This window comes from Phacochoerus africanus, chromosome 15 (assembly GCF_016906955.1).
Source record: "Phacochoerus africanus isolate WHEZ1 chromosome 15, ROS_Pafr_v1, whole genome shotgun sequence".
Classification (NCBI taxonomy): Eukaryota; Metazoa; Chordata; class Mammalia; order Artiodactyla; family Suidae; genus Phacochoerus; species Phacochoerus africanus.
The window spans coordinates 1,043,989-1,068,413 of NC_062558.1; the positions used below are offsets into that span (position 1 = coordinate 1,043,989).

The 24,425-nt window shown below is 56.1% G+C and overlaps 1 protein-coding gene across 8 annotated transcripts in view; it reads right to left on the reverse strand.

Annotated features, from left to right (window-relative positions):
* SEMA4D (semaphorin 4D) overlaps positions 1-24,425 on the reverse strand; it is a 122,187-nt gene that overhangs the window by 2,851 nt on the left and 94,911 nt on the right. For 6 of the 8 annotated variants that reach the window (XM_047761727.1, XM_047761731.1, XM_047761732.1 and 3 more), the window contains 10 exons: positions 23,613-23,706; positions 22,700-22,813; positions 21,250-21,401; positions 20,110-20,285; positions 19,860-20,016; positions 18,631-18,853; positions 17,207-17,322; positions 11,636-11,808; positions 11,484-11,527; positions 8,324-10,678 (listed from right to left, as the gene is read on the reverse strand). In XM_047761727.1, coding sequence (XP_047617683.1) covers positions 9,744-10,678; positions 11,484-11,527; positions 11,636-11,808; positions 17,207-17,322; positions 18,631-18,853; positions 19,860-20,016; positions 20,110-20,285; positions 21,250-21,401; positions 22,700-22,813; positions 23,613-23,706 — 2,184 coding nt within the window. In that variant the 3' untranslated portion in view covers positions 8,324-9,743. Of the gene's footprint in view, positions 1-142; positions 2,106-2,407; positions 2,618-7,955; positions 8,166-8,323; positions 10,679-11,483; positions 11,528-11,635; positions 11,809-17,206; positions 17,323-18,630; positions 18,854-19,859; positions 20,017-20,109; positions 20,286-21,249; positions 21,402-22,699; positions 22,814-23,612; positions 23,707-24,425 lie in introns of those variants that run through there. The other 2 variants (XM_047761735.1, XM_047761734.1) reach the window with 2 other exon arrangements.

The following is a 24,425-nucleotide window of genomic DNA, read 5'->3' on the forward strand; positions in this document are numbered from 1 at the left end:
GCCTGCACCACAGCCACAGCAACGCCAGATCTGAGCCACATCTTCGACCTACACCACAGCTCACAGCAACGCTGGCTCCCTAACCCACTGGGTGAGGCCAGGGATAAACCTGCATCTTCATGGATGCTAGTCAGATTCGTTTCTGATAAGCCACAACGGGAACTCTTCATTTTTCTAACACATCCTCCTCCAACACCACCTATGTTTTCAATAAATGTGGGGGTGGGGTAAGTGGAAAATACTGAGCTGTCTTAACTGTGCTCGCGTCTTTTAGCCCCTCTCCTGGCGTTCGTGTCTGTTCGTGTAGAGCGACTATATATATTATATATAAGTCTGCCCGCCATCAAGGTCAAGCCCTTGCTGGCTGGTGATGTGTGACCTTGGGTGGGTCACAAAGCCACCGCCTGGGAGCTGGGGAGGAGAACGGCACCTCCCTTTTAAGGCAGCTGGGTTAGATGAAGTCAAACGGTAATGGCTCAAGCTGCTTCTCTGTTGCCTCTCTATTTCTCCCGAGCTATTTGCTGACCGAACTGTACACTTGACTTCTAGATGAGAGGTCAGAATTTGTTAAGTCACACTTAGGTGATTATTCATTTTGACAGCAACAGACAAGAGCATTGTATAGAAATGAATGGAGGTTCTGGGTGGGAATGAATAGTTTCCTTTTCTCCGAAATCCCTCCACTTAACAGGACCTTTTAAAACATGTACATTTATATATGAATTCTTGAAAATGGACAGAGAATAGGAAAAGAAACAGCAACAACCTGGAAGTTGAGAAGCAGAGGGACCAATGGAAGCCGCCTCAGCAGACCCAAGAATGCAGAGTCCTGGCCACAGGGAGCGAGGAGCAAACTCACAAACGCTTGGGGGCCTGGGCGCCGCGAGAGGGCGCTGACGTGCAGTCTGCTTCAAAAGCCGGGCAGAAGCACAAGCGCATGGCCCCGACTGCCCTGTGCAGCCAGGGAGCTGCCCTGCTGCTGGAGAAGAGAGACTGGTGGTCGCGGAGAGCAAGGCAAGGGGGCTCAGGCGGAACCTGCACTGAAGGCAGACAGGATGCAGGGTGTTTACACACTGAGTGTTGAGGCCGCAGCCTAGGTGGGGGCTAAGTCCCCACTGACACCCCTACCTGAGCCCTGGAGGGCCTGCTGCTCCAAGTGTGGGCTGCAGCCGGAGCCTCCACGCGACAGTGCTGGGCAGACCAGCTTCTTACTGCTGCACATGGCAGTCCCCTGGAGAGCTTAACCCCAGGGGCCCCAAGGACGTCTGAGCTGCTCTGCATTTGGGTAGAAAGGGCCTCATAGGAGGGATTTCTGTGCCTCCTAAGTGTAACCAGACAATCAAGGGTCCTGAGACTTCTGAGTAACACGAAGACAAAAGCACCCCAAAAGGGTAACTAGGAGGGAGAAGAAAATCTCAAGAACCTCCGAGAATGGAAAAGATGACAAGAGGATGCAGTCCTGACAACCATAAAAACGTGAGAGTGGGATGAAAACTCACTAACGGGTGTGCAGGATAAAGGAGAGGTGAGAGGAAAGGCATGGACGGAGGACCAGCCCAAGCGGCCCGGCGTCTGTAAAAGTGTTCCAGGAAGGAACAGGAAATGAGAGAAAAGTCGGTCTTGATCGCGCCGAGAGGCGAAGGGTCGAGAGTCCGCAGGGAACAGGCCCAGCCAGGCACACCTGCACCGAGATGCCACAGATCGGCTCAGCACTTAGGAAGTGGTCACACGGGGTCACCGTCAGCTCTCAGGAGACAGAGCCAGCCTCACCCACTAAGGATTGCTTTTCAGGCCAGAATTGTCCACCCAGCTGGATGCTCCAGGTGTGAAGACGGAGCAAAGACACAGGCTCTCAAAACGCTGACTCCACCCAGATGCCTTCAGTGTGTCGGAAGACACACTTCTTCACAAAAAAATGAAATCAAAAAGGAAACGGGTCACGAGATGCAACATCAGGAACAGAACCTCCATTCTCAGTGGAAAGGACCCATCCCAGGGAGGCAGGTGGCTCCTGCTACAGAGGGTCTAGGGGAGGCGACAGCTGGATGCCAGGATGTCTGTCTTGATCAGAGACTTAACTGCAGAGTCTGGTGTGGAACTGATACCTATGAACCAAGCAAACAGGCACCGGCGCAGTTGCTACCTTCCTGAGAAGCCAAAGTGTAGGAGGGGCGAGGGTGACAGACTGTGCGGCTCAGCCACCCTGATAACATAACAGTCTTCCACTGGGAGGAGGAGGTGTTGGCAGCCGAGGTGTGTGTGTGCGTGTGCTTGTGCGTGCACTGGGGAGGCGGACCGTGAAACGCTACCTTACCCATTTTAGTGGAAGCCAGAGGGAAACGTCACCACGCAAGCCTGCCGCCAGAGGGACGAGGGTAAGTGGGAGTCAGGTCCTGGGCGAGCTTACCGTGTCTCGTCACGGTGACCCGCACCTTGGAGGTCCTGTTCCCCGCCGAAGACAGCGCAGAGCAGCGGTACTCGGCGCTTTCCCGGAGGGCGTCCCGCAGCCAGCTGAGCACGTGGGCCCTGCCGTCAGGCAGCACGTGGGTCTGCATGGGGACACACACCTCCAGCGCACGCCCGTTCTTCTCCCAGAGGAAGTGAATGTCCGTAGGACCTGGGGGCACACAGACCGTCTTCACTCGAGGGACCCTCCGTTGGAGGTCACGGGAACCATGGCAACTAGCCTGGCATGGGTGGTGGGGGGGGGGGGGTAGGGGGGGCTAACCAGATTAGGACCCAAAGTGACAGGGTGGCTTTCTGAAGTCCCTGCCCTTCCCCTCGAGGTGGGTCCCCACTGTCCACTGGGAGCAAAGGAGTGCGAAGGCCTCAGCGTCTGGTGCCCTGGCGCTCCTGTTCCTTGTGCCTTTTTCAAAGTACACCTGCATGGCTGTGTCCCCAGGATACCCCCTTTCACACTGCTCTCTGCACCCCCATGGAGCACCTGGTGACCTTGCTCTGGGGCAGGTGTCTGGGCCGGGAATTTCATCTGCCCACGTGACCCTGCTGCCACCTCCTCTGTCCTAAATTTCTGCATCTACAGGACCACTCCCTCTCCCCGGGGCAGAGAGGCCAGAGCTGGCCTGCCCAAGGGGACTTGGCCAGGGCGGCCATGCCCAGGGGCTGGGACTGACACCAGGACCCTGGGGGGCAGAGTGGGGGTGGGGGCACCAGGGTGCTGAGAAGGGTTGAGGGCCTGGCCTGTCTTACAAAATAAGGACCTGGAGGAGAGCAGACTGGAGAGGGGACAGGGGGCAGCAGAAGCCCCCCCCCCGCCCCTTCCCAGAGCAGGGCAGGGGCCCGTGCATGGACCGCCTCTCCCACCCCTGCCCCAATCCTGTAGGCTGGGGGTGGTGGGTGATGCAGACCAGTGCCTGGAGAGCCTGGAGCAAGTCTGGGCTCTGGTCCCAAGGCTGGCAGCCGTCCCAGCATCTATAAAGTGTGGCTGGACGAGCCAGGGGTTTCAGCCTGGGCCCCAGGGGCTGTGCTGAGACAGGCCCAACGTCTGTCCTTAGCTACGACAAGCTGCGGCACCTCCACGGTGATCTGCTTACACACTGGTTGCCACTCAAAAGTTGGCTGAAGGCAGAGAGGCTGGGTTGACACCCAGCTGACACTGCCCAGCTCCTCCCAGGGTACATGCAGATCCCCAGCTGAGCTGAGCTGGGGCCGAGCAGAGACCAGGCTTTGGACAGGCCTGGTGGCCTTGGATGCCCAGGTGGGTCAGAGCCAAGCAGGAGGGGTGCAGGCCCTGTGGGCTCTGGGGGGGCACGTAGGCCCTCTGTTCCCGCTGCACCGGAGAGTGGGGGTGTGCTGGGGCTAGGCCCTGCCAGCCTGCGCTGCTACTCCTCCCCCCACTGTGCCTGGCGGGCACCCCACCAATGTGGACTGGGAGCCCTCTGGTCTCCTTGCCCAGGGACCCGGCCCCCTGACAAATGCCTGCTGTTCTGTGTATGTGCTCTGACTGTAGGGGGTACAGGCTGTGAGGCTGCCTGGACCAAAGCAGCCCCTTGGGGATGGCAGTGCTGCCTGAGGATCAGCTTTAAAAAGCTAGCTTCGGAGTTCCCATCATGGCGCAGCGGAAACGAATCTGACTAGGAACGATGAGGTTGCGGGTTCGATCCCTGGCCTCACTCAGTGGGTGAAGAATCTGGCATTGCTGTGGTTATGGTGTAGGCTGGCAGCTGTAGTTCCAATTAGACCCGTAGCCTGGGAACGTCCATATGCCACAAGTGCGGCCTTAAAAAGCAAAAAAAAAAAAAAAAAAGGAGTTCCCATTGTGGCTCAGTGGTTAATGAGTCTGACTAGGAACCATGAGCTTGTGGGTTCCATCCCTGGCCTCGATCAGTGGGTTAAGGATCCGGTGTTGCCGTGAGCTGTGGTGTAGGTTGCAGACATGGCTCGGATCCTGCATTGTTGTGGCTCTGGCAAAGGCCAGTGGCTGCAGCTCCAATTAGACCCCTAGCCTGGGAACCACCCTAAAAAAAGACCACAGACACACACACACACACACACAAAAAAAGCTAGCTTCCATCTCAGATGCCTGCCAACCTGGAAGGAATACATCCAGCTGTGGCTGGATGGAGTAGGAAAAACAAATGACAGCCAGAGGATTAAAGGACCAGCACATGGAGTTCCTGTTATGGCCCAGCAGAAAATGAACTTGACTAGCATCCATGAGGATGCGGGTTCAATCCCTGGCCTCTCTCAGTGGGTTTGGGGTCCAATGTTAACGTGGTGTATGTAGGTCGCAGACATGGCTTGGATCTGGTATTACTGTGGCTGTGGCACAGGCCGGCAGCTGTAGCTCTAATTCAACCTCTAGCCCTGGAACCTCCATATGCTGCAGGTATGGCCCTAAAAAAATAAATATAAAATGAAAGACCAGCACAAAAAAGAGCTGGGATCCAGTTGTGCTTACTCGTGGGAGCATGTGCGTGGAGGCTGAGGAGGGGCGAAGCACTGTACCGGGCTTTTTAGAAGGGAGAGAGTTTAGAGAGAGAAATTACTTTTGGTGATGGGAGTTCCCGTCGTGGCTCAGCAGAAATGAATCCGACTAGGAACCATGAAGTTGTGGGTCTGATCCCTGGCCTCGTTCAGTGGGTGAAGGATCTGGCGTTGCCGTGAGCTGTGGTGCAGGTCGCTGATGCAGCTCGGATCTGTCATTGCTGTGGCTCTGGCGCAGGTTGGCAGCTGTAGTTCTGATTTGACCCCCAGCCTGGGAGCCTCCATATGCCTCAGGTAGGGCCCTAAAAAGACGAAAAAAGAAAGATTAGTTTCGATGGACTCCCAGCCAGTCAGGTACCTGTGTGGCCAACCTGGCACCTTTGTCACTTTGTCCTTTTATCAGTAACCCACCATATGCAGGATCCTCAAAAAATTTCCCTCCCGTGGGAAAGTCCTCGAAGTGGACCCCAGTGTCCTCTGAGTGCACCCCAGTGTAACGAGCAGAGCCCACAGCGTAGACACCAAAGCGGTTCCTTTTAGTGAGAAGTTGGGAAATGCCCCACAAGGCTCCCCGAAATGAGGCGATAGCCTTGTCATTCATCAGGAATCACCTGTGAGGAGAGTGGGGGCAACACAGAAAAGTACTAGTTATGTTAAACTGAAAAACATACAAGTACCTGTGTTACGTGCATGTGTGTCTGTGGACAGACACAGGTCCATGCACAAAGAAAAAGCCTAAAAGTGGCCACGATGCTGGTGGGGTTAAATTTGGTGGTAATTCGTGCTCTTTATACTTCCCGAAGGTTCCAAATTCACTACAACAAATCAATCCTGCTCCTATAATACAAAAATAAAGTGCTATTCAGAATTCCCACAGGCTCTGAGGTAATTCTGAAAGGTGTCAGAAGCGTTTGACACAGCAGCCCCCGGCCACCCTGGCCCAGCGATGAGCTCTGGGTCTATCGACTCGTTGTCTGTGCCGGATTTTTGGTGTTTTGTCCTGTTACTAGAATTCCGTATATTAGCTTTTGTGTAATATGCAAAGCATTTTGTTCTCTACCCAGAGATATGCACAGACGCACAGATACACCTGAACAGACAGGTGTGTACATATATGAACACACACACGGACGCCAATACACACCTGTGTCTGTGTGCACCTGCCTGGGTGCCTGTGGATCAGGCAGAGGTATTTCTTCCTTTAACTGCTGAACCCACTTGGTGACACCACGTTCTGTGTGGTCCTTACCCTGGCACCTGGGTGGAGCCTTTTTGTTGTTTTTCTTTGGGGGCCACTCCCACGGCACCCATACCAGGGGTCCAACTGGAGCTACAGCTGCCGGCCTAAGTCACAGCCACAGCAATGCAGCATCCGATCCGAGCCGTGCAGGATCCCAGCTGCATCTGCGACCTACACTAACAGCTCACGGTAACGCTGGATCCTTAACCCACTGAGCGAGGCCAGGGATTGAATGAGGCCAGGGTTTCATTACCGATGAGCCACAAGGATGTGAGGATTTCCTGTTGTGGCTCATGGGTTAAGAACCCAGATAGTGTCCATGAAGATGCAGATGCAGCTCAGGTCCCATGTTGCTCCGGCTGTGGCCTAGGCCGGCAGCTGCAGTTCCGGTTGGACCCCTAGCCTGGGAACTTCCATGCGCTGAGTGTGCAGCCCGAAAAGAAAGCAAAAGAAACGAAACCAGAATATGAGCCCTGTTTTCTGAACACACACTGAGGTCGCTTATCCTCTCACCCTGACCAGTGGTGACACCCCCTCCAGGGACAGCGCCGTGAACACGGGTCACAGGTGCTTCTGGAAGGTTCTCATGACTGACCTGGGGCCTAGGCGCCTGGACCCACACGGGCCAGGACCTCTCAGGAGCAGAATCCTTCAAAGCACACTTGCTGGGTCACAAACAGGGGTGCTAAATACCCCCACAGGCACCCCAACGGCGAGGACGCTGTCGAGCGCCATTAAACGTTCTCTCAATCTGTATTTAACCATGTTAAAACATTAGAAGTGGCTCCACCTGTTCTTCTTTAAAGCTAGAGAGGGGGAAACGTTAAAGCCAGTCAGCCGAGCTACCACCCTGGACGTCAGTGGGGACCCGGGGCAGTAGGCAAACCCGCCTGTCCCACAGGGGCCTTCTCCTGGGAAATTTGGGACACCGGGCCTGTCCCTCCCAAAGGCCATCAGGAGCTCACATCCCAGCCGCCACCTCAGGGTTTGCAGAGACCCTGCCCCAACCCCGCCCACACCATCTGAGGAAACAGGCTGGTACAGACTTGATTCTACTTTGTGACCAAACCAGAAACCTAATCAAACCCAACCCAGTCAATCCTAATCTAATCGACGCCGACCTAATCGAACCCAACATAATCAAAACCTAATCAAGTCAAATCAAATCTAATTGTATCAAATTAAATCAAATCGAACCAAACCAGCAGAAATCAAGAGCAACTGCCTGGGAGGACCTGACCTCCCGGGTCTCCATCTCCCCAGCGTCATTAGCTTCCCTCCTCAGAGTGTCTCAAGCCCACCCCCAAGGGGCCAAGGTGCTGGGGCCCTGGGGTCGGCTGAAGAGTAACCCCCAAAGTCCAGGTCCTAAACTCTAGACCTTATGCAGCAAAATGCGACACACCTGCACACAAACCCCAATCATCGGCTCACACAGAAGCAACCTTAAATCCCGGCAGTTGGCAAGTGCGGCCTGAGCTTGCGAATAAAGTGATGGGCGCACAGCTGTGCCCACTCATGGGCAACTTTCGGGCTACAAGGGAAGCACTGAGTAGTTGCGACAGAAACTGGGACACATGGAACCTCAAAGAGTTCAGTCCTTCGTGGAAAATGCTGCTCAGGCCCCGGCGTCCACACGAATAGCCTTAGTACGACTAAGTTTAGTGTCGCTGGGGGCCACTGGGGGGGGGTGCAGCCAGGAAGGCCGGGCTCGAGGAGGAAGCCCCGCCCCGCCCCGCCCCCACCCCCACCTGGGCGGTGCCCCACTCACCTGTGGCCTGGCAGAAGAGGTGGAAGGTCCCCAGGGCATGCACGTGCTGGGCCTGGTCGCTGAGGAAGGGCGGCAGCAAGGTGACCTGGCGGTGGCTGCCAGGCCCCGGGCCCAAGGCCGGCCAGGGGCTTCGGGGGGAGGAAGATGAATCGGGGCCCAGACAGGAGAGGGAAGAGGACCCCGGAGGGGGTAAGGGCAGAGAAGATGAGGCTGTGAGACAGAGGACAGAAAAGAGAGAGGGCTCTAAGGCAGAGGTCACCGGGAACACACCACATGCGTGAGCCTGAGAGCCAGGCCCAGGGACGCAGGGCCCCCCACCCAGACTACAGGGAGCGGGCAGGAGAGCCGCAGGGAACCACACGCCCGCGTCAAGGATAGAAGATTCTCGTTTATTTGGTTACTTTCCAAATGTATACAATTCAAAGTAGAAAAATAAAAACAAAGTAAATCTTATCAAACACAAGTGTTTACACCAAAACGGTCGAATCCTATCATGCTGGAAGATGACACGGTCCACACAGACACACACACATTAAGAGTTTATTGCTCTTTGCCACGGAAAGAAAGGCTCCCCTTGCAGGCGTCTGGAGAGCAGGAAGTGGAGTGTGACACTGATGGTGCTAAGACTGTGCCACCCCACTGGCATCTTAAAAGACGGCGCCGGGCCAGGCAGGTCTGCGGTGGCGGCTTCTGCAGGAGGGGCGCTGGTCACTGGCCGGGCCGTCCAGGGCTGCCCAGCTCTCTTCCAGCTGTGGACAGCTGTTAGGCTAAGCGGAGAGTCTGGGCGGGCAGAGGGCATGAGATGGAAGCAAGAAGAAAACGGAGATGTTCAGACGACCAAGACATCCGCAGAAAACACTCTGTCTGTCTGGACGGGAGGTCCGGACCGGTGGCTGTGGGCGTCGGATTGTAACCCGCCCGGCCCGTCCTCTCGGTTCCCTGGGCCAGCCCGGTTTTGCCCAGAGCACGCTGGGCCCCTCTTCCTCCCTCAAAGTCCCGCCCCGTGTCCCGGGACCGTCCTCCACAGCCTCGTCCTCAAAAGAGTTAAAACAAGAGTGAAAAGGCACAGAAAGAAAATCTCTCCGACAATGATGCTTCCCTCAAGGAATAAAATTACAACAAGACAAGACAAAACCGAACCCCCCCCCCCCCCGGAAAACACGTGCGCCCAGGAAATGGTTTCGTCTAGTCTCTAAAAGCAGAAAAGAACGCATCTAGCAAAGTAAGTTTATCCCTGAGAATCTTAAGCAACATAAGCCATGTCTCCCCCAATATACAACAAAATCCAGAAGATGGCCATCTTCTAAGTATTAAAACATCTGCTGTAGCAATTTAAAAAATAAAGGACCTAACACACCAACATAATGAAAGCAAAATATTAAAAAATAATGTCGTGGAAGAAAAGTCCGTGCCAACCTGGACGACAGGTGATAAGTTACCAATCTGATAAACTAAAAGGTCATTTCCAATCTGGAATTAAATTATCTTTCGGTGGCTGCCAGGAGGACCCCCTCTTGCCAGGCCAGCGGGCAGCCCCGCCATCCTTCCGCCTCAGAGTGTGCTCGGCCGAGCCTGAGGACACAGCTCCAAGCGCTCTGACCCGCCGGGGAGGCCGGGCGCGACGGAGCTGCTCGCGGTTTTCCGAGGGACAAAGAGAAACCAAGTCACAAGCGCGACCCAAGAGGAAAGACACGAAGACTGAGGTCTGCTGACGACAGCTACGTAGGCGGCACCGGGCAGGGTCACAGAACTGGCGACACAAAGACCTCCCTGCGAGCGGCGGGTGCCTCAGTCCCCGTCCGCGTCCGCGTCCGAGTCAGCGAACTTGAGCTCGCACTTGACGTCGAACGGCCGGTCCCTGGCGGGGAGCTCGTCGATCCTCTGCGAGTCCTCCCTGTCGGTGGGCAGCCTGCTGGCCAGGGTGTCCTGCTCCGTCTCGTAGCCCGTGTCCAGGGCCGGCTTGGGCTGCCCTCCGTTCTGCTGGGAGAAGCTGCCCTGCTCCACCAGCGTCTCCTTGACGCTCTGCTCGCAGTCGGAAAAGTCGGCCGCGGGCGGCTTCTTCCCCAGCAGCACGGCCGAGCGGAATTTTAAGCACTGCCCGGGCAGGTAGCCCTTGTAGCAGTTGTAGGAGAAGAGGCAGAGGAAGACGACGAAGAAGAGGAGGAAGAGAACCATGAGGAGGCGGTTGTCGCCAGACTTGAGATACATCGTCTTCTCCGAGTGGACCTGGGGGACGGTGTTGATGACAATCTTTGGCTCGCAGGACGTGCTGGTGGGCGCCTCGGGGCCGGAAGGGGGGGCGACGGCCCCCGGGGTGGTGACCCTCACGGCCGGGGTCTGCGGAGGGGAGCTTGGGGTGAGCCCCGCCGGCACTTCGGAGGTGCTCTCACGACCCTCTGTCTGTGCGGCTGGCGAGGCGGAAGCAGCCAGGGTCCGGGGGACCATCCTGACGTCCAGCACGTGCTTGGCCACCACCTGTAAGACTGTCTTGTTCTTGACCCTCTCCTCCGACAGGCACAGGTACACCCCACTGTCCCCTTCCGACAGGTTGAAGATGAGCAGGTGCTTCCTGCCCACCAGGCTGTACTTGGGGCTCTCGGCCTTGAGCACGCCATTCTGGAACTTCCACACCACCCGGGCCAGGTTGGACTTTTGCGAGCATTTGAGTTCTGCTGTGCTGCCGTGCTTGAAAAAATGCTGCCGGTAACTTTCTTTAATTTTATCTGGAACATCAAAATAAATGTGCACAGCGTCAGCAACCTGCTGGATGCTTCCTGCAAAAATAGGTTAACACGCACGAGAGGACACGAGAGTTTCACCCAGTGGAGCAACAGGGGATCTTCCAGAGCAGCTAAGGAGACAGAGACATGCACGACCGGAAAGCAAAGATGGGCCCTAACGGCAGCCCGCGGGGACAAAGAAACCGGAGGCAGCTCTGAGTAGGACAAATCTTGTTTCGAATCCTGGCTTCCCAGGAGAAAATTCGCCAGGCCAGGGAGGCTGAGCAATGGCCAGCGGCGCCTTCTGAGCAGGCGCCGGGTCAAACAGGACAGGCTTCTGCTAGTGGCTGTGGCTGCCAAGTGGGCCTCGGTGCCCTCCGGCTAATGTGCCTTAGCTGGTGACAGCTACTGGATTAGGGACAAGAGGGCAGGAGTCCAGCGAGCCTGACCTCCCCACCAGGGTGAGATCCCCCAGAGGAACGAGGACTAATCTCTCATGAAGTCCTCCCTGTGGCTCACAGGAGGGAGACTGTGTGTAACGAGCCCCAAACTAAAGCACAAGAGAGATGCATGTGGAGAGGGGAGACGACGATCCGGGATGAAGAGTGCTTTCCAGTAAATAAACATTCCGCGCGGCTTCAACATCTGGTTCTGACATAAAAGGCACAGAGAAACAGCACGGGATCTGCCACGAGACACCTGACCTCCGTTCCAGGTAGAGAAAGAAACGCAAACGCAAAAAGCATCATGAAATGATTATAAGACTGGGCCACTTCTGAATGGAATGCAGCAAGGACGGGCAACTTACCGGGGCAAGCAGATGCATCCCCGTTCATTTCCTGAATCAAACCCCTGCAAGACAACCGGGCACAGGTTACACATGTGTGTGTGCTTTACGCTGTGGAGTGGGCGGGGCTATGCCACGGGTGGGAGGGACGCCTGCAGGCAGTGGGCTGGTACCTGCTGGGGCGATCCATCTGGTGCAGAGTGATGCAGGTGGCCGTGGTGGGGCTCCAGGCGCAGTAGGGGTCCCGAGCGAGCACGCAGTCCTGGCAGGTGCCATGCTTTCCACAGAAGGCCAGTGGGGCCTGTACCACACCCGAGTTGGAACCGGCATAGACAAACTTTCTGCCCTGTTGGGTATGAAACAGATGAGAACAGTGGGCATGAGGTGTGTGTGTGTGTGGGGGGGGGCTCAATGGGACAGGGGGCCAGGTTCTTCTCCAGCTTATGGGAAGCCATGACCAAGCATCTTCCCAAGGTTCTGGAGGAAAAAGTGGAGTGAGGCCGGATTAGATCGAGACAAATCTGAATTACCGCATCGTGACAACATAGACAGCAACTTGGCTTTCCAGGAGGAATCCACAAACGAACTCAAGAGTAGGCTGGGCCTTGGTCCGAGCGCCCCCATCATCCTACCCGCCAGCAGAGGGCTTCTTGACACCTCTGCCCCCTGTGTGCAGGAGGACCCACTAGCCTGACACTCCCAGCCACCCTCTCAGCCTCACTAGGCCAGAGGCCAAAGGCACAGCCTCTGAACCCCATTTCCTGCTGCCACACATAAGCCCCGGTACCCAGACGGCTGTGTCCACTGCGGGGCCGCAGTGAACACCAGGGAGGGTGAAGAGAACTCTAGGAAACAGTAAAACAAGTGCGAAGGCGTTCACTTCTCATGCGTCTTCCTTTACGTGAAATGAGCTGGGGAAATGGAGAACCACACACACTCAGGAGGAGAGAGCAAAGCAGGCCCCTCCGTGTTCTGGAAAGCTGGGCCCGGGGACGTCTTCACCCTCAGGCCAAGGCTGCCAGGGCACATAGTACCGCAGGGAGCTGGGTGCCCAGGCCATCAGGGCAGGCTGATTTTCCTACTGAGCTCAGCTGGAACAGAGGCTCCCCCAAAGAGTCCACCTGAAACCTAGCGGCAGGCTCAGGACAGGCAAGCCTGTCTGTCTTACCCTGACGTTCCAAAAAGGCCTTTTGGTTAATGTCAAAAGATGCCTCAAAGATTCGGATGAGACACAGCCTCTGTCCTCTGAAGACAGGTTCTGAATTAACTCCAGAGTCTGCCTGGAGTGCAAAGTCCCTGGTGTGTTACCCCTGATATCCTGGCCCGGGATGCCTTGAAGGCCCAGGGGTCACAGACCCACCTGTGAGAGAGAGAGCCGTTCCCTCTGCAATGGATTCAAGCTGTGATGACAGGTGGCAGAGAGAGCCAGGCCAGCGCTGGCCTGTCCACATCGGCAGAGCCAAACCCAAGGGCAGAGGCCACGATGCCCTGTATTCCTTAGAAGGAATCAGGATGCCATCCCAGATCACAATGGGCATCGTGTGGCTCAGAGGTGAGGAAAAATTTCCTTGGGGGGCAGGTCAAGTGGACAACTTCAAAGGGCCAGCAGGGCCCCACGCGAGGACCTGGCGAGGGCTCGGACATTCATGCAGGGTGGAGCAGATGGCCTGGGCTGCCTGGGGGGCCCCACTTGACACCTCACCCCATGTAGGCGGCCTGCACCCTCCCTGCCCCACAGCTTGCTCTGCCTCCAGCTCTTGCCCCAGACAGGGCAGGGCTGAGCCCCGGTGAGGCAGAGCCGACAGCATCTCATGGACAGGAAGGGAAGAGAAAAGCAGCTGAGTTCCCAGGGTGGTGACGGCTGCAGGCAAGGCCTGTGGGTGGAGGCACAAGTTGGTGGGTGAGAGGGTGTCTGTGTAGCCTCAAGGTCACCCACAAATAAGTGTGAGCCCCTGTGGGGGCTGAACGTGGCCCCAACCTCTTCCAACTCCTCCCTCCACGAGCTGGGGCTTGGCTTCCCAAGCCAAGGGTGGGCTGGGCCCACTGACCACAGGGTGTGGGGACAGTGTGGACAGAGAAACCGAGCGACTGAGAAGTTCCATTGAGTCCCTGTCCCTAAGACAGTGGTCATCTCCCCAAAGTGCTCAACGCCAATTTAAGCCAGGCAAACACCAGAGATGCCTAAAGCGATGGCAGTCTGCAAAATCCCGACCAGTTCTGTCCTGAAATGTCAAGGTCACCAAGAGGAGGGCAGATAGGAACTGTCCAGACCAGAGGGGACTGAAGAGAGGAGGCGCCAAGGTCAGGTGGGGTCCTGAGTCAAACAGCAGGTCGTGGGACTGTGGGGAAAATGCGTCTGGATGCAGTGTGGGCTCTGTGTCAGCGGACCCCCTTGGGTTAGACAGGCATGTGTGGGGACCCCTGCACTATGACCCCAGCTCTTCTGTGAGAGAAAACAAGCCAGCAGGTATCATCCAGCATCTATGACATCTTCTGAGCACACGTGCCTGGGACCCTCCCGCCAGCGCCTCAAGGGTCTCCAACCTCCAGATGGCTGTGCCCTCGGCTGCAGCACTGGGCTCACGAGGGCATGTCTCTACACACAAAGGCAGGTGATTGTGGGTGGATGTGGCCAGAGCTGGAGAAGCTCCCACCAAAGAAACTGTTCCCTCTCCTCCGCCATAGAGGCTGCCTTCACTACCAAAGAGCATCCTGGCAAATCCAAACTCAGCCTGTTCCACGGGCCCAGAGCACACCTGCCATGTATGCACAGGAGCCTGGAGAGCAGCCTGTTTGTACGACATGATCACAACAGCCCAGGTAGAGGCAACCCCATGTCCAACAGTGGGGGGATAAACCAGACCTGGTGTATGCACACAGTGGAATACTACTCAGCCCTGAAAAGGAAGGCAATCCCATCAATTGCTACAACACGGATGACGCTTTAAGACATGACACGGAGTGAAACAGCCATTCCAAAAGGACCAATGTTGCAGGACTCCACTTAGACGAGGTTCTCAGTCAGACAGCCCGAGATGGAGAGTGGAAAGGTGGGAGCCAGGGACTGAGAGAGGGGAGGAATGGGGAGTTAGTGTTTACTGGTTATGGGTTTTCAGTTCTGTAAGATGAAAAAGCTCTAGGGATGGATGGGGATAACGGCTGCAAAATGTGCATCTACTCAATGCTGCTCAAGTGTACCTTCAAAAACAAAATGGTGGTTTATGGGATGTCTATCTACTGCAATAAAAAACAAGTATACTTGTCATCAGGGGAGAGGAGGCAAGGGACAGCAACCCTTCCTGGCTGTAGGAAGTGGGGTGGGGGCTATGTGCTGGCCCCTCCTGTGCTCCCTCAGCCCTCTGCCAGCTGCTCATCAACTTGCTGCAATGAAGGCCAGGCATGAGACACCCAGAAAACCCTGGTGGTGGGGAGTGGGGGAAGGGGTGTCTTTTTACCCCAAATGGGCACTTCCTGCTACCACAGCAGTGTGGCCAGCCTTCCAGAGTCCCCTGAGCCCACCAGCCCAGGAGGAGGCAGGGGACTCCATGGGTGCATGACACACTCCCACCGGTTCCAGGCAAGTGAGCCCCCTGTGGGGATAGGCAATGCACTCCATGGGACACCGGGACCCCTGCATGGCCACCCCTGACCCCCAGCCCTGGCCACATGACCAAGTCCTGACCACAGGACTGACCCTAAGACCTCCCATAGGCGACCCTGCCTCCCCCTCCTCCTCCCTCCACCCCTCCTATGCGATCAGTGCCCACGTGCCCTGGAAGACACGGGTTCAACATCACAGAGCAGAGCCCTGTTCTCAGCACACGTCACACCGAGGGCCCGGCCTTGGTTCTGATGAGTATTTGACCATGCGGAAGCCTCAACGGTGCTGGCACCCACCTGGCTGAAGCACCTGAGCGACGTGGCACAGGTGGAAAGGGCTCCTCGGTTGGTTTCTTTGTTTTAACAGCAACACGGGTGGGCATGGGAAGGGGTATCAAAAGCACCCACCCGAGAGGCACAGAGGCCAAGTCTGGTAGCCTGACTCCATCAGGCTGTCTCCATTAGGTCTTCCTTCCCTTTCAGAGCTGGAGGGAGAAAACACACACCTCCTTGTTCAGAAGGGAGGGGACCCTGCAGTAGGAGCCTGGAAACCAGATCCAATGGCTCAGGCTCTCGGTGAAGGGGAGAGGATGAGAGACCATGTGCGATGGTTGCAAGTACGCACCTGGCCCAGAAGTTGGCTGTTCTTCCTCGCCTGGCTGTCACTCCTGCCTGCTGCCCACTGGGCTATGGGAGGAATGAGCGGGGGCCCCACAACAAGCCCGGAGGTGACCCCCACCAGGAGCCAGGGTAGGGAGGATGCCCTGGCGGATCACAAGGACAGGCTCTTTCCAGCACGAAGAGAGGAAGGACTGGGAGTGTCACGGGTCAAACCGGAAATTCTCAGCAATAGGGCAACGTCACATAAGGCAAGGTCAGCATAGCCTGGGGCCCCGAGCAAAGGCTTTATAAATGGCAAGCAGGTGGGAGAGGCAGAGCCGTGGGTGAGCCTACAGCACCCAGGAACATGACGCATGGCCAGACATCCGATTTTTTTTTTTTTTGTCTTTTTGCCATTTCTTGGGCCACTCCCGCGGCATATGGAGGTTCCCAGGCTAGGGGTCGAATCGGAGCTGTAGCCACCAGCCTACGCCAGAGCCACAGCAACGCGGGATCCGAGCCGCGTCTGCAACCTACACCACAGCTCACGGCAACGCTGGATCGTCAACCCACTGAGCAAGGGCAGGGACCGAACCCGCAACCTCATGGTTCCTAGTCGAATTCGCTAACCACTGCGCCATGATGGGAACTCCGACATCCGATTCCTGATGCTGATGAGGGCCCATCAGCCCAGGGGCCATCACAGCGTGGGGAGTCACTGTGGAGCCGGCATGCGGACCAGGCCACCTGATGTCCGGACTACACTCTGCTCTGCACTGCCCCAGCCTGGCTATAACCGGGTGGCATGTTCTCCAAGGCCACTGTGGACGTACAACAGGGGACAGCCCGCAGACCATAAGGCAAATCCAGCCTGCTGGCTATTTCTATACAACCCAGCAACTAATAACAGGTTTCACATTTTTAAATGGTTGAAAAAAAGTCAAAAGAATACATTGTGACGTATGAAGACTCCATGAACCTCAAAGGTCGCTGCCTATAAATAAGGCTTTGCTGGAACATCCAAGGCTTACTCGCTTCTGGACCATCCACAGCTGCTCCTGGGCTACAGACACGGCCCTCAGGGCCTCGAATGTTCACTGTTGGCCCTTGAGGGAAGAGCGTGCCCACCCCGGGTGAAGAGGGAGTGCCTCGTCGAAGGGAGACCTTTACAGACACAGTGCAGCAGCAGAGGATATGGTTTTTTCTGTGCTGAGGAGGAAGCTGCGGGGGCGGCACGCCCGCTGAACCAGGGCCCAATCTCACCAAGTTCTGAGCACACGAAGTGTCTTCATGGGCCAGCGACCCCCCACCCCCCAACAGCATGGTACGTGGGTCCCAACGACAACCTCAGTGAGGTTCTGCCCACCTCGAGGACACAGTTTGCTTTCCCTCCACCCCAAGCCCTACAGCTCATGGCAGGACTTCCCATGAGAGCCTGAGGTCAGCTCATCAGGGCCAGAAGGATGACAGGGCCTGCCTGGCCCAGCCCAGGCCATGGTCACCGAGACGTGGGGCCCCCCCAGCCAGCCACCTGGTCCCTTTACCTCCTTGGAGGACAGCAACAGGGTCTGCACTGGCTCGAAGTCCTGGAAGAGCTGCGTCTCCTCGATGATGTGAACGCTGTTACCGAGGCTGATGGCTTTGTGCAGGGCGCCCCGGTCTGCAAGGTCAAAGCTACAGGTCAGTCCCCCCGAGCAGAGAATGACGTTCTCCACTCCCTCCCCTCAAAGAGGACTCAGACATAGCGATTTTCCTTTTTTGCTTTTCAGGGCCGCACCCATGGTATATGGAGGTTCCCAGGCTAAGGGTCAAATCAGAGTTGTAGCTGCTGGCCAACACCACAGCCACAGCAACGCCCGATCTGAGCCACACCCGCGATCTACACCACAGCTCACAGCAACGCTGGATCCTTGACCTACTGAGGGAGGCCAGGGATCGAACCCACTTTCTCAAGGATACAGATTCATTAACCAATGAGCCATGACGGGAACTCCAAAATAGTGATATTTTGCATTAGGCACAGAATAGGAAAAGCTATTGGCAACATAAACTATTGGAAACCCACCTGGCATGGGGTATCCCCATTTTTTCCTGAAAAATAAATAGCCCTTTATGGACTTGAATGCCCTTCATCAGTGCAGCTGACACTGTGCCATGCAAACTAATGTGACATGGGCTCCACGGATCTCTGGGGGAGCCATCCTGGTGCCAAGAGTCCTGGGCAGGGAAGGCTGATAGCTGGACAGCACCCAGGGCTGACCACAGAGCCCGCCAGCTGCTGCTGCGCCTGGACACTGTCCCCACTCCACAAACACTTACGTTGGAGTCCACAGGCTGCCGGGAAAAGTGTGCATCCCAGGGCAGGTCAGGACAGGTCTGGAAGCCAGAGGCTCATGCAGGGAGATGGGACGTGCCCGCCTGCTGGCTGGCCCCAAAAGGAGGTCAAGGGGCACCACCTGACCTCCTTTTGCACTAGCCTAGTCCTATGGGACCTGAATTTCCAGATCAGGGCCAGGACTTGCTTTTTTTTTTTTTCCTTTTTTCTTTTCAGGGCCATACCCATGGCACATGGAGGTTCCCAGACTAGGGGTTGAATTGGAGCTACAGCCGCTGGCGGGCACCACAGCCACAGCAACGTGGGATCTGAGCCGTGTCTGCGACCTGCACCACAGCTCACAGAAATGCAGGATCCTTAACCCACCGAGCAAGGCCAGGGATCAAACCTGCACCCTCATGGATCCTAGTTGGGTCTGTTAACCACTGAGCCACAAAGGGAACTCCAGGACTTGCATTTTTAACCAGTGTCCCAGTGGTCTGACAGTCACAGGGCTCAGAAGCCACCCAGGTATGGCAACTTCTCAGAAATACTTCTAGGATCCAACAAACCGGCATCTTCAGGAGATGTGGGCTCCGTGGGTCAGAGGCGAGCTGGACTTAACCAGGTGCTTCCCTGGGGCCTGGGACCCACCTGTGCTGACAAACATGACGTCATGGACGGTCCCATCCAGGGCCCAGGTCCTGTCCACCACGACCTGCGTGTAGTTCACGTCGCTTTTGACCAGCCGGGGCCTGCCGTCTGTCGGGGCCACGGAGTCGTCCATCAGAGGGTGGTCTTTGACGAACTGCAGAGTCTTGTCCGGGAGGTTCAGAGAACTGGAGAAGTTGGCCGCCCGCGCCTCTCGGGAGATGCACTGCGGGGAGCAGACCCTGTTACCTCGCGGCGCACGGGCTCGCAGCACGTGTTCCGCACCGGGGCTGCAGTTCCCCGAGGGGCACGACTTGGGACTACACGGCGGGGTTCTTGAAAAAAATGGGAAACCTGGGGTGACCTTTCCCCAGAACCTGAAGACACAGGGACAAAGCAGGTAGGAAATGCAGTTCTTTTTATCCACCCGACACAACTGTGTCTCATGATTTGCCGTCAGTGAAGTCATTCTCATCTATTTATGAATTTTAAAAAGCTATCAAGCTTTTGACATTGAAACATACACGTCTATCATTTGGTAGCCTTCCCAGGAGAAGAGAAGTCTGGAAAAATTGCTAAAAGCAGCCCAATTCTAAGAGCAAATAGCACACAGGTCAAGAGCACGGAGGATTCTTTTCTCTGTCTCAGCTCCTGATGTGCGTAAGCAAAATTCACGACCTCAAGTGGATACCTTTTGCCTAATGATACGCATGAAAGGAAGTGACCCAAGTGAGCAGAGGTGCCGAGAGGGGGCCATCCTGGGGTGAGCTCTGAGCTCCACCAACTGTCTGAGCGCGTGGCCAGCTTCTCAGTCACATCATAAACAGATATTCAGCTGCACTGCCCTAAAAACCTGCATGGATTTCCTCATAAAATTCACTCCTTGTAGGAGGAAAGTAAAATGACTCATATCAATGAATGGAGATGACCGCTCATCTCTTTGTCAAGAAATCATGTGTTTTTCTGCAAGAAACAGAAAATGAAACAAACCTCATTTTATTATGCAATGTCAATCCCACACGACACTGTGTGCCAGCCAGTGTTTGGACAGTATGTAGCAACAGCTGTTACACAACCCACCGACGAGAACACGGCAAAGGGATAGCATGCCCATGGTACTGCCCGGTGCTGGGTGGACGCCTGGTCCTCCAGCAACAGCCCAGCCCCGGTATGGCAGGGGGGCACGGCGTGGCCAGCGTCGCCAGGCCCCCACAGAGCCCGGGCCCACTTACCGCCCCGGGCCGTGGCGTGGGGACAGCCCCGTTGTAGCGCACCCACTTGGTGTGGGACTGCTCCACTGTGGCACTCTGCATGTACTTCCCTCGGGAGAAGACTGCCTCGGCCGTGGACAGGTTGTAGGCGCACACAGCCGACAGCCCCACGTTGTTCCTGGGAAGCAGGGGTGACGTGAGTGCCTTGCTAGGGCAGTGGGTGGGGGCTGCAGGGAAAACATCCCACCCCCTGCCCGCCTGAGGCACTCACAGCTGTGGGGTGAAGACCCCGTAAAACACGGGCTCCTTTAGGTCCGGAGCCCTGAGGACGAAGACGTCCCGCAGCACATTGAAGACGAGGTTGCTGTCCGGCCGGGAGCAGATCAGCCTGGCCTTCAGGAAGGAGGTCCACTTCTTCTGTAAGGTCCGCAGGCCGCCCTGGTCCCCCTGAAACCCACAGATGTGCGTGGTGGGAGGGGGGCAGACACACCCCCGTGAGCAGGGGATAAGTGACAGAAGCCCAGAGCAGAAGCCAAGGCTGAAAAGGAAAGCGGGCTGCAGGCCGCCGGTGATCTCGGCACGCCTTCCACGCCAGCCTGGATCACACATGAAAGTTCAAAACCAAGCCCGGAGAACCCTCTCGAGGGGCAGTCACTCAACTGCAGCTAGAACAGCTGCTGGATTCTGCCAACCCTCTGTCCTGCGACAGACGCCCTGCCCCACCGTGCTCGCACGTTTACTGCTTTGGTCCTTTGGCTCATGTGCAGGACAGACACTTGACCCGTCCGTGGGTGGCCCTCAGAGCTGGGGGCCGGTGGATGCAGGGCTCCCGTCTGTCTCGGGCCAACGTGCCTGGCGGGGCGGGGGGGGGGGTGCGGAGCGTGGGTCTCCCTCAGAGATGCTCCCCCTGGGACATCAGACCTTCCCTCCCACCGAGCCCCCAGCAAGTGCTCTGCACCTGCTAGCTCCTCCAACACACTCTGCAGTAAGCCGACCATCCAGAGACAATCGTGAAACACCCCTGACATGACTTGGTCTGGAGAGAAACACTGAAACTCTGATAACTGGATGCAGAAGAAGATGAAAACGAAGCATCCTCAGTAATTCTGGACCCTATGATGAAAACGCACCCACCCCCCTCTTTACATGGGGATGGTAAAATCCCGTTCCGATAAAGTTTGGTTAACACGGCACCGAAAAACTAACTTTCTATCAACTGGGGGAGGGTCTGAGGGAGGTGTGTTAAGGGCAGAGCCCCGAGGATGGGAAGGCGCCATTGTCACACGTGTCGCACACGGTCTCCGCGCTGCCACCTACGTGGCAAGAAATGGACGTGTCAGAGAAAATGAGCCTGGGTGACGTGCTACCACCAAGGGCTGGACCCAAGGAGGAAAGGGGGGGATGCGCTCACCTTGCACACCCTCGCTACCCGGGGGATCAGCAGCTTGAAGACAAACTCGTACTCCACAGACACCTCCGTGAAGAAGAAGTAGACCCTGTCATCCCCACCGCCCCCGCCTTCCGGGCTCTCGCGTATCACGTCAGCAAACACGAAGCTGGGCTCTGCAGGAAGAGGCACGCTGGTCATCCCCGGGCACGCCCAGGGACCTAGGCACCCCCAGAAAGGACGTGGGAGGGTGCCTGTGCCACACCCCAAACAAACTGCAGGGCCCGGGAATGATGACAGCACCCACCCAGGCCTCCTCCGTCTAAAGAGAAGCCCGAGACAGTGGTCCTGGAGCAGACCCCTCCCCGTCCAGCCCAGGAACGGAGGGCAGGGCCTCACGCCTGGCCCCCAGGAGCTGGATCCCCCACCTCCCGGAAGACCCACTGGAAGATATGCACTTGCTGGTTTCATCGGCAGGCGTCTAAAGGGAACAAACTCCCAACCACCAGATCCAAGTGCCCTGGGGTCCTGGCAGGCACCTGAAAGAAAAGTCCCCTGCAAGCAGCTGTGAGCCATCTGCACAGAGTCCAATGTGCACACATGATGTCCAGAGGTGACGATACAATGTCACATGCTGACTGAAGGAGCCCAAGTTTGCCACTCCCAGATCCACTTTCAAGGAGGGTAAAGGCCAGCTGGAAACCGGGCTCCTGGGCACAAAAGCCTTTGCTCCCCCATTTCTTGTCAGTAGGAAATCGGCCCCAGGCAGACTCCCCAACCAAGGGCGGGTTCAAAGAGCTGCTAATCAGGGAAGGGAGGGGATGCAGGGACCAGGGAGGAGCCGTCAAGTGACAACAATGCAGCCTTGGGGCAGGGTCCAGGTTCTTCCTCAGGGAATACACACAAGAAAGACTGCAGACTAAAACCCCCCATCAAATAGGAAGCATTCTTCATTCCAGAAGGAGGAGGACCACTGGAACCAGTCCCAGGGCCACTAAACCCCAACTGTGAAGAAGCATGAACGCTTGCATCCTTGTCCATGGCCCTACGTTCCACCCCTAAAACTATAAAACCACCTCCTATTCTCTCCCAAGGGAGGGCGCAGTCTTTAGGGCATTAGCCTGCTGTGAACCTCCTTTGCCTGACAGAGCAATAAAGCTATTTTTTTCTCCTCTGCTCAACACTCCGTCTTTGCATTTCTATCTGGCACCTGGTGGAGAGAGTTTTGGCACCAGGCTTAATACAGCGCTCTCTTAGCAGAGAAGAAAACAAAGAAGTCCCAGAAGGCTGGCTGTGGAGCCCCGAGCAGTTCCAGAAGCATCCCCATTGCCCAGGGCTGACATAAGCTCCAGGACACATGAGGATGAGCCCTGATGCCCTCCTGTGAGGCTGGAGAACAAGAGCGGGGGAAGGGGCAAGGAATTGACCCTGAGCAGAAATACCTCCTGGGATGCCACGGGCATCTGCTTCTTACCGTTAAGCCAAGGTATCGCGTACTCTGTTCTCAGAGGACTGTGGGAAGAATTTCGGGAGATGATGGGTTCGCTTCCCAAAAAGTTATATGATGTCCCAGAATAAAGCTCTCCATCTTCAGCAGCCCAGGGGGAAAGCAGAGAAGAGACTCAACACCACGCTGGGGACAGACACTCAGACCACATATCCTCCCAGGAAATGGGGAGGGGCCGTCGCGCCCTGCTTCTGGGCGCATGTTGCTGTTCCCTGAGTCTTCTGTTTCATTTCTTTAACAAGGGTGATTTTGGGGGGGGGGGTGTGGCTGAACCCATAGCAGATGGAAGTTCCCAGGCCAGGGATTGAATCTGAGCCGCAGTTGCAACCCACAGCTGCCACTGACACCATCCCCGTGGCATCGCTGGATCCTTAACCCACTATGCCACAGCGGGAACTCAGCATGGGTAATTTTGTGCTCCACTTTAAACTGTATTTTATGAGCATTAGGGGCAATAAGTAACACAAACAAGTAATTCTTGCATCCAGTAAAAATAAGCAATATAACAGTGGGCAGAAACAGGGCTCCTGGTTTGCTCGCCTTGGGCAGACCATTCCAAGGCAGGCGCAGCTCAGACACAAACTCTCCTCGAACAGGACCATTAACTCAGTGTGACCCAGTAACCCAACGATTTGCACACATGACAGCTGTAAAATAATCTCTTCCCACAAATCTAACTTGAGTACCATGAGGCCGCTGGTTATTCTACTGAACAATGAATTCCAAAGCTTGTATCAGAAGAGCCACGGAGAGGCACCTGTACCTCCTGTGAGGACCATGAATATGGGCACGAAGCAGAGGGAGGGCGCTGCAGAGGATGAGGAACGGGGCCGCCTGGGTCCAGCAGAGCTAAGCCAGGGAAGGACTCAGCAGGACTCACCAACCATGACAGACGTGTAGCTCTGTGCTGGGTCGAAGGGACACCTTCCTTTCCCGTCCTCATTTTTCCCCAGAAATGCAAAGGATGTTAAGTTCTGCAATTGAATGAACAGAAAGAGCATCACACCGTGTTGGGATTCCTGTGGTCATAACGGATGTCTGTCGGACCCTTTAACCTACAGCCTCGCTCTTCTTGGGGCATGGTGGGCATGGCCTACCCCCCTGTCCCAGGTCTAGACGCCAGTGCCTTGGCACCCTCTGACACCCTCGAGAGCACCTCCAGATCTGAGGGCCTCAGTTCACTCACTTGTAAGACGAAGGTGGCCGTGCTGATGGCTCCAGGGCCATAAAACCACCAAGGCAAACTGAACGTGGATGGGCCTCGGTCCAGATCAGAAGGCCATGTGCAGAACTTTAATATCAACACACACAGCCTTCCCGGCAGTGGGGGAGCAGGCTATCAATAAAGATAACGGTGGATAGAAGGAAGAGAAACTCTACCTCATTCCACCCGCTGAAATATACTCCAGATGCACTGAGGATGTGAATTTTATTATCTATTATTATTTTTTTTTAGGGCCACACCCATGGCATATGGAGGTTCCCAGGGTAGGGGTCGAATCGGAGCTGTAGCTCCCTGCCTATGCCACAGCCACAGCAACACAGGATCTGAGATGAGTCTGCAACCTACATCACAGCTAATGGCAATGCCGGATCCTTAACCCACTGAGCAAGGCCAGGGCTTGAACCTGCATCCTCGTGGATGCTAGTCAGATTCATTAACCTCTGAGCCACAACGGGAACTCCGATGATT